The sequence below is a fragment of the Sciurus vulgaris genome, assembly GCF_902686455.1.
Source record: "Sciurus vulgaris genome assembly, chromosome: 3".
NCBI classification, from domain to species: Eukaryota; Metazoa; Chordata; class Mammalia; order Rodentia; family Sciuridae; genus Sciurus; species Sciurus vulgaris.
In genome coordinates, this window is record NC_136463.1 from 186,347,989 (window position 1) to 186,371,306 (window position 23,318).

The 23,318-nt window shown below is 59.8% G+C and overlaps 1 protein-coding gene across 4 annotated transcripts in view; it reads left to right on the plus strand.

Moving 5' to 3' along the window:
- Positions 1–20,662, plus strand: part of MLPH (melanophilin) — a 47,376-nt gene extending 26,714 nt beyond the window's left edge. For 2 of the 4 annotated variants that reach the window (XM_079133867.1, XM_079133868.1), the window contains exons 6-15: positions 472–591; positions 926–1,130; positions 2,928–3,067; positions 6,030–6,113; positions 9,533–9,718; positions 9,937–10,074; positions 11,463–11,555; positions 13,728–13,776; positions 15,491–15,591; positions 19,359–20,662. In XM_079133867.1, the coding sequence (XP_078989993.1) occupies positions 472–591; positions 926–1,130; positions 2,928–3,067; positions 6,030–6,113; positions 9,533–9,718; positions 9,937–10,074; positions 11,463–11,555; positions 13,728–13,776; positions 15,491–15,591; positions 19,359–19,385 (1,143 nt within the window). In that variant the 3' untranslated portion in view covers positions 19,386–20,662. The remainder of the gene's footprint in view (positions 1–471; positions 592–925; positions 1,131–2,927; positions 3,068–6,029; positions 6,114–9,532; positions 9,719–9,936; positions 10,075–11,462; positions 11,556–13,727; positions 13,777–15,490; positions 15,592–19,358) is intronic. The other 2 variants (XM_079133869.1, XM_079133870.1) reach the window with 2 other exon arrangements.
- Positions 20,663–23,318: the final 2,656 nt, after the last annotated feature.

A 23,318-nucleotide genomic window follows, 5' to 3' on the forward strand; every position in this document is an offset into this window, starting at 1 on the left:
GCAGGCCCAGCCTGTGGGGCCAGAGTGAGGGCACACGGGTGGCTGGCCAGTGGGCTTGCGGGCCGGTGGGGTCCCACAGGCAGGCTGCCTTGGCACCTCAGAGAAGACCCCACAGGTCCTCTGGGACCTTTGGTTTCTGTCACCAATCCTGAGCCTTCTCTTCGTTGGTAGTCATGCCTGGTTTTACTTATTTCTTGACTTATTTTTGGCGGTAGACACAGCAAGCAGGCCCAAGGCTTGGGAGTGGGTTGGAGGAGGGGCCGGGCAGGCAGGGACTAGACCCCAAGGGTCTCAGGGTAGTGCTCCTCGGGGCTCAGGGTGGCCCCCTGGCCACAGGGGCTTGTGCAGGGTTGTTCCAGCGTAGGAGGTGGATGTGCCCTCGGAGGTGCCCCAAGCCCCAGGGCGGAGTGGGCAGGGTTCAGTCCTGTCACCGGCCCCCAGCTGAGTCTCCCACATCTCACACCTGCAAAGAAAATGCGCCTCCTCTCCTTCCACGACGTGGACTTCGAGGAGGACTTGGACCCCGCCTCCCAGGCCTGCCATCAGCCCCCCAGCCTGTCCTCAGTCCCTGTGGCTGTGGCCTCCCCGAAGGTCAGCAGGCCCTGCCCCTCCCGGGAACTGGGGCAGCAGGTGTTCAGGCTCCAGGTGGGATGGGGCTTTGCCCTCGGTGAACCCCATTCCGGGGCAGCATCAGCTGTGCCCAGACCTGTGCAATGCCAGGGGCTGTTGGGAACCCAGCTCTGCAGGTGCACAGTGCAGAATAGGCAGCGAGCGCCCGGGGCGTGGGTTTTGACAGGAGAACTGAGCAGCCAAGGGCCGAGCGGGTGGGTGTCGGGGTCAGTCATGTGAGGCCTGGGCCCCTCGAGACCTGCACTGGGGAGACCACTTCCCAACAGCTGTGGAGGCTGACAGCCCATGTGCTCAGCTCCTCTCAGGAGAGCCCTGCTCAGAGGACGCGGCCTCCCAGGAGGATGCTGTCCTGGGAGAGGCTCACGCTGGGGCCTCAGGCTGCCACCCCCATCCAGAAGAGCAGCCAGACAGCACCTCGCCTACCGAACAGGACGCCCTTGCAGAGCTGCGCCTGCCCGGAGACTCCCCAATGACGGCCGCGGGGGCCGCTGCTGCACTAGGTGGGTGCCCTTGGCCAGGGTCCCCAGTGGGCTCTGTAGGGCGGGTGGCTGATGCCTCAGCTCTCCATGGGACTAGTGCAGACGCGCCGGGCCATTCAGAAGAGGCTCTTCCCCCACGGCTGACAGCATGTGCTGCCTGGCAGACAGCATGGACCCCAGCTCTCCCTGGGCTGGGTGCTGCCCTGTGAACCCAGAATTCTAGCAGAGGGGCTGACCATGCCTGGCTCACTGCTGCTGTCTGGGAGAGGGACACGCAGATTTCCCAGATTGGCCAGGTCGCCTATTGCCAGGCCAGCTCCACAGGCCTGAGGCTGCACGTGGGTATGGATGGAGCGGGTCCTGCAGAGCCGCCCCTGGCTACCAATCAGGGCCCCTGGAATAAGAGAGCCTAAATGTGTTCAGTGTAATATCGTCAGACAGTTTTGCTTCTAAATAAAATCCCTGAATGGCTGCCTTTGCTGTGCCCCAGGGAGCACGCTGGGTTCAGGAGTTCAGACACCCTGTGAGTCAGAGCAAATGGGATCACAGGGCAGTGCACCTGGGACCGCGTGCAGCTGGGTGCAGGGATGCCTGTCCAGTTCTATCTCCTTGTACTGGAGGGACCCCAGCCTCGTGGTCCTCACACTGATTAGCACCCGGGGCTTTGGAAGATGGGGCTGTGCTCTTCTTCCCCAAAACAATGAATGAATGAACCCATGCGAGCCAGCCCCGGGATCAAGCCCTGGTGGGCTTTTTCATCCCTCCTGGGACCTCAAGTCACCCAGCATGTGGAGGAGGCAGGCGGGCCAGAGGCCAGGGTGCCCCATGTGAGAAGGCGCCTCACAGAGGGAGCACTGGGCGTGGAGCCCACTGCCAGCCCTTCGCCAAGGTGCGCGTGGTTCTTGCTTACCAGCGTGTCTCGGGTGGGGAGTGAGCGTCTTCCAGGGAGCGGGCAGAAGGGAGCGTGTGGGAGTTTGGCCTGCTGTCTCCTAATGGAGCAGCAGCAGCGTAGTCTGGAGGGCTGCCAGGAGACGGACCTGGTGTGCTATGTGACGAACTTCCACCCTCCGTGCCCCAGCGTCCTCACTGGAACAAAGACATTGGTGATGTCTGGCCCCACAGAGTGAACGAGGGGGTGCCCTCTGTGGACACTTCTGCATGACAAACGGCCACACATTCACCAGCTTAGACGGCGTGCCTGTGATCTCATGGTGTTGGGGGGGCAGGCAGGGTTTAACGTGGCCCCTCTGCACAGTCTCCCTCGCCCGCTCAGCTGGTTGGCAGGAGTCACAGTGCAGTATGGCTCCCTGCACTCTGGGTGCTGCACGAGGCAGGTGCCCGTGGCTCTGGGGAGTGAGCTGGTGTGCAGCACCCTCCACGCGACCCGCCCGCGTTGCTGTGTGTGTTGCCAGCCGCGGTGCGGAGGGTACGTTCTGGTGAGGACACGGTGATAGGAATGTTACCTCCCCCTGGAGCCCAGAAATAAGCATCTCAGGTCACACTGTGGGGCAGGACCAGGAAGGCCTGTGAACCCTGGGTCTAGACTGAAAACAGCAGCAGAGGCCGTGCCAAAGCAGACAGGTCTGCAGGCACCGGCACGCGGAGCGCTGGCCAGGGGCCCCTTGTTCCCCGAAGACCTTCGTGTGGGGCTATGGATTCTGCCACCTTCTCACTGTGGCTTCAGAGTCCTAACCCAAAGCAGCAGAGGAATATAACTGTGGCTTTACTTCGTTCTCTGATTCCTCTTCATCTGGACAGATCACGTCTGTCGACTCTTAGCTCTTCCCTCCAAGTAATTCAAACCTCTCTGTCTTCCAGGGACAAAGCTCATCCGGAGCGAGCGGCCGCCCTCGCAGTACCTGGCTGACGTGGACAGCTCTGACGAAGACAGCTCCTGGACCTGCAGGCCGGCTGCCCAGCAGTGCAAACGGAGAGGCCCGGCCGCAGCTCAGAGTCAGGTACCCAGGCTTAAAGAGTCCAGGCTTTCGGGAACAGTGTAAGGGTGTGCACCTTCACACGGGCCGTTGCGGAAAAACTACGGCTTCAGGACTTTCAAACTGAAATCACCTGGATCCTGGAGACATGGCACTGAGTCCATTTGCGGGGAGGTACCAGGGGTTGAACCCAGGGGCTCTCAACCACTGAGCCACATCCCAGCCCTATTTTGTATTTTTTTTAGAGACAGGGTCTCACTGAGTTGAGTAGCGCCTCAATTTCGCTGAGGCTGGCTTGGAACTTGAGATCCTCCTGCCTCAGCCTCCTGAGCTGCTTGGGATTACAGTAATGCACCATCATGCCCGTCATCAAATACATTTTTTATTGAAGTGAATTCACTTAACATAAAGCTAGCCGTTTTAGTATGGCAGTTCCTAAAAGAAAACAAAGTCCAATAAAAATATAGCTGCCATCCTGCCCAGCAACTCCAGTTCTGGATATGTCCCCAAAAGAATTGAAAGCAGGGACTCAGAGGTATTTGTGCCCCCAAGTGTGGAGCACGATTCACATGGCTGAACTGGGGAAGCCCCCACATGTCCACCCTCAGCTGGATAGACACACAGGACACCGTTCAGCCTGGACAGGAGGGGAGGCTGACAGCCCTGCCTCCACTGTGCAGGCCGTACCTCTGAACCCTTTCTCCGTGTTCATCCCCAGTTGCTTTCGTGTGCTGCAAACTCATTTGCCCTCCTTACGTTCAGCGGCCTGCATACGAAGGCAGGCAGCGTGAAGCCCCTGCTGGCCAGCAGCACGCCCTTCAGCAAGGAGACCCCAGTCTGTCTCAGGGCCCTTGGCGGGTCTCTGCAGGACCCCGGAGAAAACCCTCAGTCGACCCACCCTCAGACCAGAGTGTCTAAACCAGGGCTCACGGACACGTGCTGGGGCCCGAGAGCCCCGGGGGGTTCGTGCTGTCCATCTGTCTGTGGCCACCAGTTCTGCATTCTTGGTTGCCACCTTCTGGGTGATGCAATCAGAAAAGCACAGCAGGCCCCGAGAAGGAGCCCCCAGAGGCTGCCGGGAGGGGAGAGGACCCTCCTGCCCCGACAGTCGAGCATACCTGTCCAGGCACCAGGCAGACCCAACACCAGGGGAACATGCGGGGACTGGAGCCACCTCCGCACGATGCTGTCACTGCACAGCATTTTAAGACCCTAAAAATCTTTTCCCAATCCAGAAAACATCTCCACAAGAGAAAAAAAAAGGTTTATTATTGAATAAATATATAACCAGCGCCTGATGCACCCAGGCAGTGAGGGGGAGGCTGGGAGGGAGGCTGGGAGGGGTCCCCACCCCCACCCCCTACCCAGCATCCCTTGTCCTCCGTGCCCTCAGGATAAGCAGGCAGGCAGTCCCAGGGACAGGACCTGAAGGAGCCCCTTGTCACACAGGCAGTCCTAATTTTGTCCTGCAGTGGAGGGGAGACCTCCTGTGTGGTTTTATCAGAAGGAGAATCTCAGCTCTGTCCTTAGGAAGAGGAAGTTCTGCAAACTGCCACAAGGCACCCTCTGCAACTGGCCTCTTTCCCACCCAACTAGCCTGGAGACTGTTCTGTTGTCTGCATTTCCAAAAGGCAGCTCCCGGGTCCTGAGTTATAGACTGGCTGAGGCCTTTGGATTAAGATTTACAAACATGAAAAGGAAAGAGAAGGAAATCCTGGAAGGAAATGGAGAGGAAGGCCCATTTTATTTTATCTTGAGACAGAGTCTCACTAAGTTGCTGAAGCTGGCCTCCAACTTGAGATTCTCTTGCCTTGGCCTCCTGAGTCCCTGGGATTACAAGTATGCTCACCAGCCCCAGTTTTTCCCTTATTATCAACATGGAGAATTAAGCTGCTGATTTTTCCTTCTGCCACTTGGGCAAGAGGCAAAAGGAGATGCTTGAAATCCTTGCAAGAGCCCAAGAAGCCACTGTGCCCTGGATTTGTCTGGAAGGGGGTCATATTTTGGACACCAGGAAGAAGCCCCCTCCTTGCTGGGGGAGTCCAGCCCCAGCCAGGGTCCTGTCAGAAGGCAGCACCTAGCCCCCGACCTGAGCTGACCTTCCAGCACTGGCCTCCCCTCAGCTAGTCACCTCCGCAGCGCAGCCCGCCCCGCCCTCCTCCAGGGGTACTCAGCGGGGAGTGCTCTCCGCGGCAGGCGCTGGTGGAGCTCCCGTCCTCTCCCAGTCCCGACACCTGCCACCCAGTGAGCATGCTCCTGAGGGTATTGATCACCACCCTGTAGATACTGAATGCCACCAGGCTGGTCTTGGTGTGCAGTGGCTCTCAGGCGGGCAAGGGCCACATCCCAGCACGCACCTGGCTGGCATGGCGCTCCCCAGCGTCTGACCTTCTCCCACTTAACGCTCTCAGTGCTGAAATCAGACTAATCCCCTCCCCACGACGCGCTGGGAAATAGCCCGTGCCATTTCCCGCTCTGAAAGCCAGGCGGCCGCGTGTGAGCTAATGCAGGGACCGCGCCTCTGCTGGGGCGACCAAAGGAAATTGATTTTCCCGTCTCAATCTGGGAGTTAATAGACTTCGGGTGACTCAAGGGTCTGGTGACTCAAGGATGAGGAAGTGGGACTTTTGGTCATTCTGCCATGTCACCTGGAGTCACCACTGGCCCACGAGTGACCCAGGGCTCTTGCTAGCTAATGGCTTTGGTTTGGTCACTGTGTCCTGCTTAATTCACACCTTCCTGTGCCGATCGGTGTCGGCAGTGACAATAGCTGCCGGCGGTAAGGACACGTCAGAGCCTCAGTGTGGCTTCCTTGCGTCCCCCGCTCAGTCGCCTCCCTGCTGTCTCTTCACCTGCCCAGGCCTTGTGGTGGGCAGCCTCTGCTTTCCTTCCTCCTCCCAGGAATTCGGGCTAGGAGGTGGTGGGCTAGGGTCCTGCTGCAGGGAGCAGGCTGGCCGCGGCCACGGTTCCTCTCCCTCTGCTGCAGATCCTCCAGCTGAGTAAGCGTGTGGCGGCCGTGGAGCACCTGCTGGCCCACCTGGAGAACACGGTCGTGCCTCCCCCAGCCAAGGTAACGCTGGGGGCAGCAGGAGGCACTCGCAGCCCCAGGTCGGGGGCTGAGGTCCGAGGCCAGCCCTGCCTGAGGCCTCACAGCGCCTGGGCCCAAACCCACACGTGCTGGCCAAAGGGCAAGACCGCCTCCCTGCACAGGCCGCCCACGAGAGCCCCTACCCCGCCCAGGCCCACCCCACCCCCATGCCCTGCACGCAGGTGTGGGAGCCCAGCAGACCCACAGACTTCCCTGAGACCAGCCGGGGCGGCCCAGCCAGGGAGAACCCATGGGACTCACCTGTTCCCGCAGCCCCAAGGCCAGGGTGGGGTCTCCGCACAGCCTCAGCCTGTCTGTGCTGCCCTCACGGAGTGCCGCCGCCTGGGTGATACCAAAGGAGCAGAGGCTGGCTGACTGGTGGTTCAGTGTCTGGGAAGTCCAAGGTTCAGGGGCCACAGCAGGGGCACCGCTCCGCCCCGTGTGGAAGGCTGAGGAGAGCGAGGCCCAGAGAGGGCCTAACCTCGGTCACTTCAGGCCCACTCTCCTGATCAGGGCTCAGCCTCGGCCCTGGTCACTGCTCAGGGCTCCCACCTCTCGACACTGCAGCACTGAGATGAGGTTCCCATGAGCTTTGGGGGACACATCTGAGGCGCAGGCAGCCTTACACACACAGCCTGGCCCGATGCAGGTGTGCCTGCGAGACAGCAGCCCGGGGCCAGCGCAGGAGAGGCTCGGCTGCCCTTCCAGTCAACCCCCAGCCACACGCCCACCTAGTGCCTAGACACCTCCTTGCAGCCCCCAGGTTTGCAGCTGCGCACCTCTGGCGGGCTGGGGCTCTGGAGAGGCACCCGTCAGGTAGACGTGCTCTCCCGGGTTTGTGCGTGAGGAGCTGGAGGCTGCGCTCTCATAAGGGACTCCGCCCATGGTGGGCTGGGGAGCCAGGGGCAAGGCACCGTTTGGGGCAGAGCTGCTCCTCCCTCGGGATGCTTTCGGGGAGATCCGTCACCTGAGTTGGGTGAGGGTGGTCCTGAACCAGGCTCCGTGGCCCCCCAGACCCACAGGGCCCACCCCAGCAACCCAGCCCCCAGCCTGCCCCGGGGCTCCTGCTGGATGCTGGCCCAGGTACCCTCAGGCCCCAGCTCTGCCTCGTGGATAGGCACTGTCCATCTGTCACTCACCTCCCCTACTCACTTCCTGCTCAACTCCTTCCTCCTCCTGACCCAGGACTACTGTCCCTCAGTCTACCCACTCCTGTGGCCTGCAGGAGGCTGCTCTGCTCCACTCTGGTAGGTGTCTCCTCACTTTGGCCTTTTCCTGATACAAATCCCAGGGCAGGGTCCAGTGGATCAGATGCAGAGGATGAGCCCAGGGCCTGCAATGGGGGCCTGCTCCCTACTGCTCACAGGACCACCCTGCTGGGTCATTTGGACCCTGGACCCCTGACAACCAGTGAAGTTTCTGACAGTGGGGGAGCAGACCCCTGAGCATCATAAGGATGCTGGATGTAGGTTGCTAACATCCTGGCCTGCAGGGACCCGAGGGGTCCCTGGGACGCAAGGGGCGTGTGGTGCGCACACCTGGAAACCCTTAGCCAGCGAGGATGTGGTGTCGCCCGGCCATATCCTGTTTCGCTGGCCAAGGGCCCACCACGTCAGGTGCTCTGTGTGCTGTCCTGGGGAGTGAGGGTGCACACCCGCGTCCAGGCCCGTTGTACCTCTGCACTTGCAGAGATGCTCGCTCACAAGGCAGAGGCACTACCTGCCTCTCTCGAGGGCCACAGACGTCACCCCCACCTCACCCTGTCCTCCTGCTGCTCTTGGGCCCACAGTTGCTCATTCCCGTGTGGTCTGGAAGAAGTTTGGTTCCCAGAGGACCCAGTAGGGCTTGCAGGCCGCCTGTCACCAGGCTTCTTTCCTGCTTGGTCTCTGAGGAGACTGGGGCTTCCGAGCCTCAGCAGAACTGTGGAATCTCATGGAAGAGACCCAGATAAGGCAGGCCACAGCCCAGTCTAATCGGCCTCGTGTGTCTCTGAGGCCCCAGCAGTGAAGCTTGTCCATCTGTCTTAATAGGTTCCGTTCAAACAGAAAATTGAACGGTCATGAGCAACACCCTCGGCTCCCCAGGAGAGCTGGGCGAGGGAGGGATCGATGCTGCCTGGAGGCGGGGCACCGTGATAGCTTCCTGGCGGAGAGGCCTGTCCCTCTGTTGGGTGCTCACTGACGGAGGTGACTCACTCCTGAAGGAGGGAGGCAGCAAGGAGGAGGTGCTGAAATTCTCCTGGGAACAGTTCCCAAAGTTGGCTTTGTGGGACAGAGGAAAGGGGTGGGTGGGCGGGCGACTGAGCCAGGGGATAAAGGAACTCCGAGTTCCTCTCTAACCAGCACAGCGTATAGACATATTCCTGATTCTAGAAATCTCCTCTAAGATGAGGAAGCAGGCTCCCTCAGCTGGCCAGCCTTCCTGCCTCTTAATCTGAGCAGGGTCCCCACCCTGAAAGGACACTCCACTGCCGGATCTCCAGACCTCCTCGAGGCTCCTAGGCCTCACAGCTGCTCTCTGGCAGCCTGTGTGGGCGTCTAGGAGCCTGTCCCCTACTGAAAGGTGACATGAGAATATGGCCTGGCATCTTGCCCTGTCCCTAGACCTCAAAGACTTACCATAAATGTGAGACCTGAATAGTCTTGTAATTACGCAAGTCCAGGACAGAACTCAGAGCCCCATGGAGGGGACCCTGAGAGTCACGGCCTGTGTGTTTCAGTCTGAACCCCAAACAGCGGAAAGAACCCAGGGGCCTGGATCCATCCCCAACCCTCAGCCCAGCGCTCTGGTGTGGTTTAGCACCTCAGTTCCAGGGCTGTGGCCAGTGACATGCCTGGGGGCCCTTTTGGGGACAGGGAAGAACTGTCCTCTGGCTGTGAGAATTTTCACTGAGGAAAGCTCATGTCTTGCTGGAGCCTGGCAGGTCAGCCCTAAAAGAGAAGGCGCTCCTGGCACACGCTCCACCAGGGCAGGCCTTGAGGAGCTGGTGGAAGCCAAGTCAGTGGACAGGACATGCGTGAGGCCAGGTTCACGGAGACAGAGGCAGTGGTGGCTGCGGGGCTGGGGAGGGCTGCGGATTTGGTGTTGAATGGGACAGTCTCAGTCAGGGAAGACCAGGTCCTGTGGACAGGGGGTGGTGATGGCCACCGATGTGAGTGTTAATGCCAGAGTCGTAGACTTAAAGTGGTTCAAACAGTAAATTTCATAAGTGTGGTGACTGGATGAAGAAGACTTAGGGAAGAGAAGGAATATAAAATGGTAGGTCTTGGATGGCCGTGGGCCTGGTGTCCCCTCAGGCTCACCTAGAGAAGGGACAGGGACCTCAGCTCCAGCAGGGCGGGATGTGTTGGGACCAGCCCAGCTCCCAGCCTGCCTGAGTGCCACCTGCCTGTTCCTGCCAGGGTCTAGCTGCCGGAGCACACACAGAGGCGGACAGAGAGGAGGAGGCCCTGAGGAGGAAGCTCGAGGAGCTGACCAGAAACATCAGTGACCAGGGCACCTCATCCGAGGAGGAGGGGGTCAGGGAAGAAGAGGCCCAGCTGGATGGGGCCACATCCACCAGGGCCCTCCCCAGGGCGGCCCCAGAGGTGAGGCCTCCCCAGCGTCTCTGCAAGGACCCAGCAGAGGCAGGAGCACAGTGGACACTCTCGCAACCACAGAGGGTCACCAAAGGCCCTTGATAAGAGCACAATGGAGTGACCCATTCCGGGGACCTGGAGACCTGACACACCCGGGCAGTTCCCAGAGAAGAGCAGTGTCCGGTGGTCCCTCCTGCTAGTAGCCAGCCCCAGCCCTTCCCTTCCAGGTGTGCATAGCCACAGATGCCCAGGAAAGGAGCCCCGGAAACCCCGTCCGGTCCAGCAGGACCACAGATGAGGAGCTGTCGGAGCTGGAGGACAGAGTGGCCATGACAGCCTCTGAAGTCCAACAGACGGAGAGCGAGGTAGCCCCACCTGCCCAGGGAGCGCAGGTTCCACAGACAGCTAGAGCCCCAGGGACCGGGACCAGCCCCGAAGGTCCAAGACCTGGCCCGGCAGGGAAGGCAGAATGAGATCTCCCCACGGGCACCCCGTTCCTGGCCCAGGCCTGGGGGACGTGCAGGCGGGCTCTCAGCCACAGGGAAGGTGTGGGTACCCACGGCTCCCTTCCCGCAGGAGGGCCAGGAGCAGGCTGAGAAGTTAGGACAGCCAGGCGCAGGACAGGACTTGGCCCAGGGCCACCGGGAGCTGGAACTGTGGCTGCAGAGCTTGAGTTGGGGTGAGGGACACACCCAGTGTACAGGTCGAAGGCCAGAACCATCACATGAGCCCCCAGGGACAGCCATGGTGACCTGGACACTGCCCTCCCCACCCCCGGAGCCCTGCACCCAGACATCGGGGACAGCCTGTGGCCCTGGCCCTTCGCTCTCTTCTCTAATTACTAAGTGCCCCACGAGGACACTCACATGGCAGGAATGGGGCAGGGTCAGGATGTTTCCTAAGTCCCTTCTGGAGTGTGGCAGGTGTGTGACCAGCCCAGAGGACACTGCCTTGAACACCTGTCCAGCCCCGCCTTCACGGAGCTCATGTTTCCAGCAGGAGGAACACAGCTCTGAAGACATCAAGCCAGGCTGACCCCAGAGTGCCCGGGCTGGGTTGGGAGGGAAGGCAGGGGAGGGGTGCCCAAGATGGCGTCCAGGCAGGGGGAACAGCACATGCAAGGGCCCGGCTGGGGTTGAGCAGGGCACACTCAGGGGCCAGCAGTGACCACCTGAACCAAAGCACGGTGAGGACGGGGCAGGGAGGCTGGTCCCCAAGGAGGAGGAGGGAGGTCTCAGAGGGTCTGGAGGCCACAGAGAAGAAGGTGGGGAGGAGCTGGGGTGCAGCTCAGTGGCAGAGCACAGACTTCGCTTTCGCGAGGTCCTGGACTTGATCCCCAGAACTAAAAAAGAAAAAAGAAAAGAAAAGGAAATAAAGATGAACCTGAGGGAGACGCTGGGGTGCTCTGAATGGGGCCGGAGCGGCCAGCTTGGTGTCTCTCGGAAGAGAGGCCTGGGGGTGGGCAAGTCTAGGTGAGCACAAGCCAGAGCTGCCCTTGTCCCAGGCACGGCCCCTTCCTGAGAGGAGCCAGCGAAATGCCTACCGAAAATTCACAGACCCTCTCCAACGGCCTGGTGCCCCCAAGAGCACCCCCAGCCACCACGCAGGACCAGCAGACTGTGCATGTAATGGGGCGCCAGTCTTCAGGGAAACCACCCCAGTTGACTCTACCTGCTCTCTGACCCGCGACCCTGGAAGGGGCAGCCCGGTGGCGTCTGTCTAACCATCCAGCTGTCTGTCTGCTCCCGTCCAGGTTTCAGACATCGAGTCCAGGATCGCAGCCCTGAGGGCCGCGGGGCTCACAGTGAAGCCCTCAGGGAAGCCCCGGCGGAAGTCGAACCTGCCGGTGAGTGGGGCCGGCGGGGGGGGGTCTGGGCGCCAGGTGCCACCCTCCGCCTTAAGCCAGTCTGTGTCCTAGTAGCCAGTCCCACCGAGTGCTCAGGCCAGGGCTTGGCCGTGTTCTGTCATTCTCCCTTATGCAGGGGCCCCAGGCCCTGCTTTGAAAATTGAAGCACATGCGATTTAAAACGCAAAAGATGCCTAGATGAGAAAACCTCGGGTTAGCGGACTTGCCGAGTGGCCATTTTAAGATGGACGTGGCCAGAATAGTCAATGGAAGGTCCGGGCGAAGGGACCTGTGGCAGGATCTGAACCCGGCACCCTCCCTCCCAGCCTGATCAGGAGGCTGCCTACCACACCATGCTAGGGAGGAAATTTAGCACAAGGTCGGAAGGTGTTTTTAAGGAACTCCCAAGGGGATTCCAGGTCACACACAGGATGCCCAGTGAGCATTGCCAGTAATGTTTAAATGCAGGTATGTCCCACCCAACTTTGGGGACATGCTTTTTACACTAAGAGATTATCCACTGTTTGTCTTATATTGCAAGGGAAGTGGGCATTCTGTGTTTTAATTTACTAAGCCACCAGCCCTACACCCAGTAACTCGGGATAGCATGTTTGGGGGCAGAAGTGCTGTCCCAGCATCCTTGACCAAGCCCAGAGAACGCCAACCTGCGTCCGACCGACCAGCCTCCCAGCCCTGCCGTGGGCTCGCCGCTCAGCAGGGCGCCAACAGCCTAGTTCCTCCATTGCCTCCAGATACTCCTCCTCGAGTGGCTGGACACGTGACAGGAGTCCAGAGGATCCGAGCAGAGACCCTGGGAACAAGGGCAAGGTACGTCCCTGACCCTCCTGAGGCTGGACGGAGCCACAGCTCAGTGCTCTCTATGGAGTGTGGGGTGAGGGGCTGGCGTGCACCCTGCCCCCAGGACTGGCAGCTCTGGGCGGCTCCCTGAGGCACACGCACAGGGTTGTGCAGGAGTATTTGTTGGGCATGGAGACGGGGTTCCAGAGAGACAGAGGCCAGCAGACCCCACATGGGCTTTTTGGCTTAGTCATTTGGGAGCTTCAGGGACACGGGTCACACCCTGGGGGTGTACCTGAGTGGGATCACAGGAGCGTTGGTCCCTCCACACCCACCCGTCTAGAGTCAGGGCTGTGCCCAGGGCGGCAACCCCCCAAGCACCTGCCCCTCCCCTGTATGGGCACCTGAACACCCAGGAAATGTCCCTGGGACGTGGGAGGATACGGAAAGAACACTCCCAGATGGGGTGTGGAGGGGTCAGCCGGTGGAAGGGAGATGGCCTGTGTTTAGGTGGCAGGGTCTGGCTGCCATTCCCAGCATACTACGCGAAGTGGGTCTGCTCCAGGGCCTGCCTGCAGCCAGGACCTGCCGGGGGCCATGGCCTGTCCGCCACGTCCTGTTACACACTGTGTGTTGTCTCCATCATTCCACTCGACGTGTACAAACCCCGGAGTGGACGGTGATGGCCCTGGGGCTCGGGGACCATGATCACAGGGAGAGGCGGCAGGGTCCTGGCCAGGCCCACCAGCCCCACCGTCAGCGGGTTCGCTGACCAAAGAGCCCCAGGAATTCCAGCCCTGAGGCTTCTGCTGCCCATGAAGGTAGAGCCCACGAAGGAGGCAGGAAAATCTCAGGGCCTGGACATGGGGGAAGGAGGCCAGTGGGCTCTCTTCCCTCTCTTCACTGGGAAGGCCAGAGAGTGAAAGTCTCAGTACAAGGTAGAGAGGCAGCCTGCCAGAAAGGAGGGAGAGCGGGTGTGGGGACCAGCAGCCAGGCGGAACTGGGAGATGTATCTCCCACGGCCCCAGCTTACAGAGGAGGAGTCTGAGGCTCACAGAGGCTAAGCCCAGGTCACATGGGGTAAGGGGTCCCCTGAGATCTGAACTCAGGTCCTCGGGCTGTAACCTGTGCTCCTTGCACTGCACCGCCGAGGGCCTGCAGCTGCCCTGGAGCTGGGCGTCTCCTGGAGTCGGGCCTGCGGTGCCGCCGTACAGATGGCCTGCTCTCTGACATGGCCAGAAGTTCAGATACTGCACAGCACGGAACACGGCTGGCTGGTTAAGTCAAAATCCAAAGAGCAGGAAATCCCAAAGGGGCGGGCGGGGCTCCCACACATCACGCCTAGTGGCACCCACCCTCGTTCTCCTCCTCCAGGTGACGGTGCCCTGCCTTCCCAGGAGGGGGCGCTCCCCCAGAGCTCCAGGTGAGAAGGGCTCGTCTCCAGGAGGCCTGGGAGCGCCGGGGGAGGGAGTGGCCCGTCAGGTTCCATGGGCTTCCCTGTGGCCTGTGGCACACGCCTTGTGCCCAGTTGCTCTGCCAGCTCGGGGCCACTGCCCTCGTGTCCCGGGTGGTTGGAATCGCTGGCTGAGCTTGTGAAGGTGATACAGTGGCAACGGTGCCTCTGGTGCTTCCAAGGGGTGGCATGTGGCCCTCCTTGAAGTCCCATGGAGACAAGGGCATTAGCTTTGTCCTGGACAGAAGGGATGGGGCCTGGGGGCCTTCTCTGCACGTGCCAGGCCTCCTCACGGCAGGGCTCTCTGTGCCCCTCCTCTGCTCCCAACCAGCCCTTGGCTCCCACCTACCTGCTGCCCCAGGTAAGACCGCACAGCACGGCTCTGCCCTCCAGAGCCCAGCCAGCCTCCTGCAGGTCCGCGGTGCGCTCTCCTTTCGGGGACAGCGTGCTCCAAGGGCTTCAGAACACCCTTTGGAGCACGGGCCCCACAGCCTGCGGCCCCTTCCCCCACAGCTCCCATGCCTGAGCCCCCAGCACATGTTCAGCTCAAACTAGAAAGGGCCTGAGGCCCTCTGTCTCGGGGCCACCAGCCAGGGGCAACTGTGGAGTGCCCAAGCTGAGCTTCAAGGCAAGCGTCCAGCCTGGCCCATGGACTGACATCCAAACGGAGGCTCATGCTTGCAGCGAGAGAGCAGGACTCATCCCTGAGCCTCTGTGACTGGCTTGGGAAGGGACGGCCCTCTCTGTTAAGAGGCCTCTTGTTCAGGCGGAGGCCAGAATGTCTCTCCACCCGGCCACCGAAGCTTCTCAGGGTCTGAGCCGCCCTCCCAGGTCTCTCCTGCACCATCTTCAGGGCCAGCATGGGGCCAGGGCAGCTGGTCACCAGGTCTGCCAGAGCTGCACCTCCACACCCTGGCAGGTCCTCAGGGCCACCTGTGTCCTCACTTCTCAGCACTACGACTGCTGGGCTGGACAGCGCCCTCGCAGAGGGTGGCCCCAGGGCCAGGACGTGCGCACTCGAAGGCAGGCAGGTGCCCAGTGCCCACAGCGTGAGGGACAGCCACGTGCTGGCACGCCCACTCTAGGAAGCAGACGAGGGCAGGAGGGGCCGGTGTGGAGCTCGTCCCTGAACACGGCACCAGGGAGGTGCCTGCAGGTGGCTCCGTGAGCCCTGTGTGCTGGCCCGGCTCTGCTCTCCACGGCACATGCCCAGGTCAGCAGGTGCCCACCTGACCCAGGAGTGCCACAGGCTGGCTCTGCACCTCCAAAAGCAAATGCTGGCTGAGATTGAGGCCAGGGCCCCTGCTCCACACTGTGGCCCTGAGCAGAGACCTCTGCTCTGAGGTCAGAGCCCCAAGACCCTGCAGGCCCACTGTCCCATCACAGATCAAGGGGAAGGGAGGACACAGGACCCCATGCTAGTTTGCCCATACAAGCACTCCTGGGGACACGGCCAGGTTGGGGTCAACGCTGGCTCCGGAGCAGAGAAGAAATGTTCTCAACTGTTTATTTGTACAACTGCCAAAATGTAAATGCTTCATTAAAAATATTTCACGCTGCGAAACTTCCCAGAAGGGATGATGTCCACTGGCGGGTACTCTTAAGTTTTCTTAGGTGTCAGAAGCACTTGACAGGGTAGGTCTGTGCCTAACAAAATGCCTTCCCTTTTCTGTTTCCCCCAAAGGCAAGGACGATGGTTCTTTTGATCGGAAATTCGCGTACTGCGGTTCCCTGACACAGAGAAACCCCAACGGGAGGAAAGGCGTGGCCAACCACCTCTTTGCGGTGAGTTCTCTCGCTTTCTGAGGAGCCTTTAAAATTCCTTTGATTTACATATTGGTATTACATCTTCAAGTGACAGGAAGTGGAGTGAACAGGTAAAACTGAAAAGAGCAGGGCGCGCACCTGCAATCCCAGCCACTCGGGCAGCAGGCAGGAGGGTCACGAGGCCCAGGCCAGACTCAGCAACAGCGAGACCCTGTCTCAAAATGACAGATAAAGCAGCTCAGTGGTGGAGCACCCCTGGGGTCAGCCCCAGCCTCAAAAAAGAATCAGAACAAAAGGCAAAGTAAAATCTGCAAAAGGAAACTGGAGACATTTCTTAAAGACACAGCGTACTAATGAGGAAGAAATGCCAAAACAGAGAGTGTGGCCCAGTGACCGCCTCCCCCGGGGAGGCTGTGTCCAGGAGGGGCCGCTATGAGGTGGTGGGGACCCTCCAGGGAACCCTTGGGCCCCCCGCACCACAGTCTCCTCAGCTGAATCGGGCACGAGGTGTCGGGATCGAAGGTAGCTCCAGACTTACGGGGTGTTAGCTTCCCAGGCTCCTCCCAAACCCCACGAAATCAGGTGAGGTCACACCAGATGACACCAAGAAACACTTCGGGTCATACTCAGGCTTTTAAACCACTCACTCTCAGGAGAACTGAGCAGGACCCCCAAGAACTCCCTTAACCCCTTCAAAGACAGCACCCCAATGGCCTAAGGAGCTCCTGCTGGGCCCGACCCCTTGAAGATGTACCACCTCACCACTGCCACACTGGGACCACTAGGCCCCACCCCTTGAAGATGTACCACTTCACCACTGCCACACTGGGACCACTAGGCCCCACCCCTTGAAGGTGTCCCACCTCACCACTGCCACAATGGGACCAGTAGGCCCCACCCCTTGAAGATGTACCACTTCACCACTGCCACACTGGGACCACTAGGCCCCACCCCTTGAAGGTGTACCACCTCACCACTGCCACAATGGGACCAGTAGGCCCCACCCCTTGAAGATGTACCACTTCACCACTGCCACACTGGGACCACTAGGCCCCACCCCTTGAAGGTGTTCCACCTCACCACTGCCACACTGGGACCAGTAGGCCCCACCCCTTGAAGGTGTCCCACCTCACCACTGCCACACTGGGACCAGTAGGCCCCACCCCTTGAAGATGTACCACCTCACCACTGCCACACTGGGACCAGTAGGCCCCACCCCTTGAAGGTGTCCCACCTCACCACTGCCACACTGGGACCAGTAGGCCCCACCCCTTGAAGGTGTCCCACCTCACCACTGCCACACTGGGACCACTAGGCCCCACCCCTTGAAGGTGTACCACCTCACCACTGCCACACTGGGACCAGTAGGCCCCACCCCTTGAAGGTGTCCCACCTCACCACTGCCACACTGGGACCACATAGGCCCCACCCCTTGAAGGTGTCCCACCTCACCCCTGCCACACTGGGACCAGTAGGCCCCACCCCTTGAAGGTGTCCCACCTCACCACTGCCACACTGGGACCACTAGGCCCCACCCCTTGAAGGTGTACCACCTCACAACTGCCACACTGGGACCAGTAGGCCCCATCCCTTGAAGGTGTACCACTTCACCACTGCCACACTGGGATCACTAGGCCCCACCCCTTGAAGGTGTCCCCACTCACCACTGCCACACTGGGACCAGTAGGCCCCACCCCTTGAAGATGTACCACCTCACCACTGCCACACTGGGACCAGTAGGCCCCATCCCTTGAAGGTGTCCCACCTCACCACTGCCACACTGGGGACCAGGCCTCCGTGTGTGAACCTGGGGGACACATCAGGTCCAGGCCATGGCACCCTGGCTCCCCTAAGCTCTCCCTGCCCCATGTCTCACCAGCTCAGCCTGCTACCACAAGCTCAGCCTGCTGACCACAATTCTCGCCACCCAACGGTCACTTCAACTTGATACCAGTTACCAGGGCTTGAGTAACTGACTCCAGTCTTTTCAGAAGCTGTCGGACGGGACTAGGGATGTAGTGCAGAGCACTTGCCTAGTTATATGGGAAGCCCTGGGTTTAGTCTCCAGCACCATAGGAAGGGAGGGAGGGAGGAGAGGGGAAGGAAGGAAGAAAGGAAGGGGACCCTCCAGGAAACCCTTGGGCCCCCCCACACCACAGTCTGGGTTTAGTCTCCAGCACCATAGGAAAGGAGAGAGGGAGGGAGGGAGGGAGGGAGGGAAGGAGGGAGGGAGGAGCCATCTAAGGAAGACTGAGCTCCCAGTTTACTCTTCTCTCAGAAAGTTGCGTGGGAATTTTCAGAGCAGTTCTTGAACATGCATCTGAACCTGCCCTGCGTCAGGGCTGTGTGCTGGTGCTGTTGGGGGTGATGTCCTGTCTGGGAAGTCCTCTGCCTGCGGCCCCATCCCTTCCCACAGCTGCACATGGCCAGGCGCCGTGCTCCAGGGCGGGTCTCCATGCGCCAGGCAGATGGCCTGGACTTGGAGCATGCTCAGTGGGCATTTAGCTGAATTCCACCATTCGAGCGCCTATACCTGCCACTCTTTCGAAATCAGTGTGCCCCAGAGGGGCTCAGGAGTGGCATGGCGCAGCCTGGACTTCCTCTTTCTGCTTCTCCAGAGAACTCTGCTCAGGTCTTTAGCTTCCGTTCTGCAGACTTCTACATAAAATGGGACCAAGTGAGATGACTTTCAGGGCATATTTTAAATTCCTTTCCCAAAGTGGTAGCAGAACTGCAACAGAGGCAGAAACCACAGACAGCAGAGGTGTGCCAGGCAGGCCGAGGGCCCTGCTCCAGCAAGCGCTGCAGGCACGGCCTGCTGAGGCAGGCGGTTCTGGCCCTCACCGTGAGGCAGGACGCTCCAGCAGTGCCTGCAGAGCAGTCTCCCAGCTCACTGACCTGCAGCCCTGTCCTGTTGGTCCTTTTGGGAGCCTAGTCAGGGGCACCCACACAAGTCATGGCCCATGCTGGCTATGAATTCCACCTTAAGTAATTACAGAGTATCTCATAATAGAGACCCACGAAAACCAGGATGAAGCGGCCAACCCTGCCAGGAGCTTTGCTTCTGCAGAAATTCCCTGGTAACAGTGGGGAGATGGGTGGATGCTCCATCCAGCCAGCACAGGGTCAGAGGTGCCTGCGATACACACCCAGCTAGGAGGCAGCCACTTGGACCCCATGCCAGAGCATGGCCATCCCCCACAGAACACTGATGACCTTGAAATAAGTACCTGCCAGCACTTTCAGAAAAGTTCGTCTCTGTGTTTGAGAGCCTTAAATCTTCCAATTTAACCAACCCCATTATCTGAGGGCCCTTGTCATTGACCCAGCTCCCTAGCTGGGAACAGGACTAGGGACAGGGCAGACAGGAGTTAAGTACAGCCTGAGGAAAGCAAGCCCATGCATCTCAGCAGCAGCTCAGCCTGTGTGTGCTCTCATGTTCACGTGTACCATGTGCGAGCACCTACATCTGAGTTTGCCTGCGTACATGCCTCTCACATTTCTCCATGCTCACCCGTGTGTATTGTGCACATGCCCCTGTCTGTACTGTGTGTGCACAGGGGTATGTGTGCTGCATGAGTGTGCGTGCTACCCATGTGTGTGCACCTGCAGCACACCATGAGTGTGCATGTGCCCATTCCTGAACATCAAGGGGGTCTGTGTGTATTCATGTTTCTCTGAGTAGGCCTATGGATCTGTCAGTTGCCTGTGAGTGTGCCTGTGTGCATGTGGTGCACAGGTGTCTGCTACACACTCACCTGTGAATGTGTCTTTGTCCTCTTCAGAAACCCGTGATGGCTCACCAGCCTTGAACGGCGAGGTCCCTGGGCCCAGGACAGAGCAGCCGAGCAGCCACACTATGCCTCCACACAGCCATTGTGTCCCCCACGGGCTCTGGGCTTTTTGCTACGCAGTCACCCTCCCAGATAGAAACAAGAAGAAATGTTGGTCAGTGCAGGGCCCTCAGGCCTCAGCGCCTGCCCAGGTCACTGACCAGGGCCAGGCGCCCTGCCAGCCTCTGACCCGTGAGACACAGCTAAGCAGATGTGACTGTCCTCCAGGACAAGGCTGCCAACCCGGAGGGCCACCCAGAAGCCCTCTCCCATGTGACCCGACCCTCCACTCCTGCTTTCTGTGCTGCTTCATGCGTGGAGCAGGAGACAGGCCTTGCGGGGGGGCCACGGCCAGGCACGTGTTCCTGCGGGCATGGAGCGGGGCGAGGGCAGGCGCGTGTCTGCGTGGGGTGGCTGGAAATCGGGCGTCAGGACAAGTGACTGAAGGCACCACCCACTGAATGCTGAGGGCGTCCCCCCTCGGGCCCTCTCTGCAGTTCCTCATGGTCCACAGGCAGAAGAGGCACACTGCTCACCACCAGGACGCCCTCTCGAAGGTGCCACCCTCCTGGCATCACCCCTAGGGCCTCTGGGGACTGTCCTTCTAGACAACTCGCACTTCAGATACGGCTTTCTAACTCACAGTGTGAGCACTTGGAAATTTTCTCAAGAACTCAGATTTCGGCAACATCTGCCTCAGAAACGGCCTGTGCTGACAGAAGGTCCCTGGCGCCTGGCCGTTCACCACAGCGCCCAGTTCCCTCTTCCCATCAGGTGGTCGGCACCCTCCTAGGGCCCCAGAAGAGCCCCACATTTAGGACACACACAAGCCAAAGCCACAAACACTGGTTTCCTCCAGGAAAAAGCGTGGTCATTCCACTCAGAAACACGCTTACGGAGCCTGTGTTCACCTCCTGTGGCCGCCACGACAGAGCACACCACTGGGCAGCATGTGATAGGTCACTGTCCTAGGTCAGGGGCCAGAGGTCCAAACCGCAGCATGGGCGGGGGCCGCCCCCTCCGAGCTTCCCACCTAGTCCCCTCCTGGCTCCTCCGACTGCGGCATCCCAGCTCACAGCTGCAGCCCTGGGTCTCTGCCCCCACCTTTCCTGTGTCTGTGTGTGTCCCCTTCTCATAAGGACCCCCATCATGGGACTTGGGACCCATCTCAATCCACTGTGACTTCCTCAACTGGTTACATTTGCAAAGATCCTATTTCCATATTCTGAGCTTCCACATGAACCTGAGCTCACTGGGCACCAGCCTTGCCACACGTTTGCCATGATGAGGGTGAAAGCTCAGGCTCTCCAGGTGGGGGACCTGAGAATGGGGTGGGCTCCGCCTGGGAACCTCCCCATCCTGGGGCTCTTTTCATTGCAAGGAGCAGAAATCCACTCAAACCAGCCCAAGTGAAATACTGAGGCAGCATGGGGCCTCCTCCAGCCTTGGGAAGCCCAGCGGCCTGGCTGGGCCCTCACCGCCCGCCACCTCCCTGTGCCCCCTCTGTCCCTCTTGACTGGCAGCCGCTCCTCAGACTTTCAGAGTGCCCCTGGCTCTTCAGGCCCAGCTCTCCGTGAAGACCCACCCCTACACCACAGCTCCCTGTTCCAGACAACAGAGAGAAGGCACCGGGCCAGCCTTGTCCTCAGAGTGGCCAACCTACAGGTGGCCTGTGCCAGATGAAGGCCTCTCGGCAGGGGTGGCAGGCTGTTGGCCTGCTTGTGTGTTATGACAACCCACGTTCGGGTCTTTCATTCTCCCACTTCACACAACAGGTTTCAGAATCAGGACTGCAGAGCCCCCAGGGGTGTGAGGCCCTGCCCAGGACACACATCTGTTGTGAAGAAGTTGCCAGCAAGAGATGCAGCCAGGGGCCACACCCAGCTCATCCAGCCACACCACTCACTGTGCATGGCCCACGCTGGGCTGACCAGTGGCCCCTGAGACCGAGGGCCACAGCTCTCTGGCCCACTGCAGAAGCTCGTCAGCCCCTACGGAGGTGAAAATGAAGCACGTTAAAGGGCAGGTGGAGAGTCACCCAGACCAGCCGTTGAAGGGGCTGCAGGGGCTCAGAGGCAGGGCCTGGCTCCTGTGCCTCTGCCCGCCCAGGCCTCCTTTCGCCCGCAGGCCCAGCAGCCCTGTCCAGGGCTTCTCCCTTGTCCTCTGCCATCCTTTCTCGTTTCCTCCACGGATCCTCTTCCTCCGCCCCGTCCTCTCCTCAGCTACTCCCAGTGGTTCACAGCGCCCTGTGCTCTGCTCACACCCCTGGTTCAAGTCCAGGCCAAGACCTCTGTTAAAAGCTTCAGACCCAGAGTGGCCCAGGGCTGTCCCCCAGGCCCTCAAACACCTGCCCTCCACTGGCACATCCTTACTCTGTCCCCAAAGCTCCTCTCTCAGCCACCAATTCTGGGTTTAGAAACCCTCAACCCAGGACCCCCTCCACCCTCACCATCTCCTCTCATCCGCTCCAAGCCCCCCTGGTGTCTCCCTGTGCTGGACTTGCTGTCCTCCCTCAGAGTCCCTCAGAGGACCATTCTGCTCCTGTGTGAGGTTAGGGAAACCTCAGTACCAAACAGACATTGTGAGAAAGGAAAGTTAAAGGCAACAGAGCAAAGATACACATATTCTTAATAAAAACTCAGTGAACAAAATCAATGATGTATTTAAAAATCGAATGTATCTTAACCAAGTAAAATTCATTCCGGGAGAGTCAAGAGTTTTTAATGTTAGAAAAAAATCTATTTTTGTGGTAACAAAGTAAATGGGAAAACCACTAAGTCCATTTCAGTCAGTGAGGAAGAGCATACAATCACAACAGCCTAGCAAATTAGGACTAAGAGCATTTTTGTTCCCAGGTGCTCTGGGAGGGAGGGTGGGGGCTATACCTTCTCCAGGAGGGACTTACAACTGCAGAGGCCATGTGAAGTCCTTGCTGCACCAAGAGCGCTGGGCCCTCCCTGCCCCAGGTCCGTGGCCTCAGTAAAGAGGCCTGGGGAAGAGCTTGCCCCTCCCCACTGGGCCGAAGCCCTGTGGGATCTGCTTCTCTAAGAAGCCTGTGCAGCCTGAGATGGCCTGGCCAGGCCTGTGGCCCAGGGCTCTGAGAAGCTACCAAGAGAGACGCACAGCCCACACTGGGTCTGTGCTCTGTGCCACCTGCTGTCACAACATCTCCAGCCATCCGCCGTGCCCTCGATAGCTCCAGGTCCTCTAACTTGGGTCATCGGCTAGGGGGCAGCAGCTGCCAAGATCCTTGTGCCACCTGCTGCCTCCCACTGGCGGAAAAGTAGCAAGGTGCCCACACACAGAGACGAAGCTGCTTTGCTGAAAGAATTCATGACTACACCTACACACGTGTGCCCACGCATGTGTGCACACACACACGCTCACACACACACTCACACTCCCATGGTGAAGTTCAGCTCTCTCTCTCCGGCTCCTGAATTCTCTCAGTTTCCATTGCCCCAGGTGGCCCTCCAACAGAGCACACATCCACGGGGACCACCCAGAATACCCACCTCCAAGAGAGGACCATGCTCCACCACACAGTTCTCACCCAGGGATTCAGGTGGAATTCCCCAGAAGTGGAGCCCAAGAACTGGGAAGGTTTTTAAAGCTTCCCTGTGACTCTAATCTGCAGGGGAACACCGTGCCCCACCCGACCCTTCCAGAGTTCCTTACCCGACCCAGCCCGTCCAGATCTCTCAGGCAGCCCACCAGCCAGAAACCCTCATGTCCAGGAACAGGCGGCCAGGCCTGGACAAAGGAGAAGTCATGAGAGATTCCCCGCAGGGTGCAGAATTGTCCTAAGCTCTCCCTAGAAGTGTGCTGGAGCCCAGGAAGCAGCACCTCAAACCGCCCAGTGGCACGGATCCAAGAGGGACAGCCTGCTGCGTCCTCCTCCAGCTCAGCTTC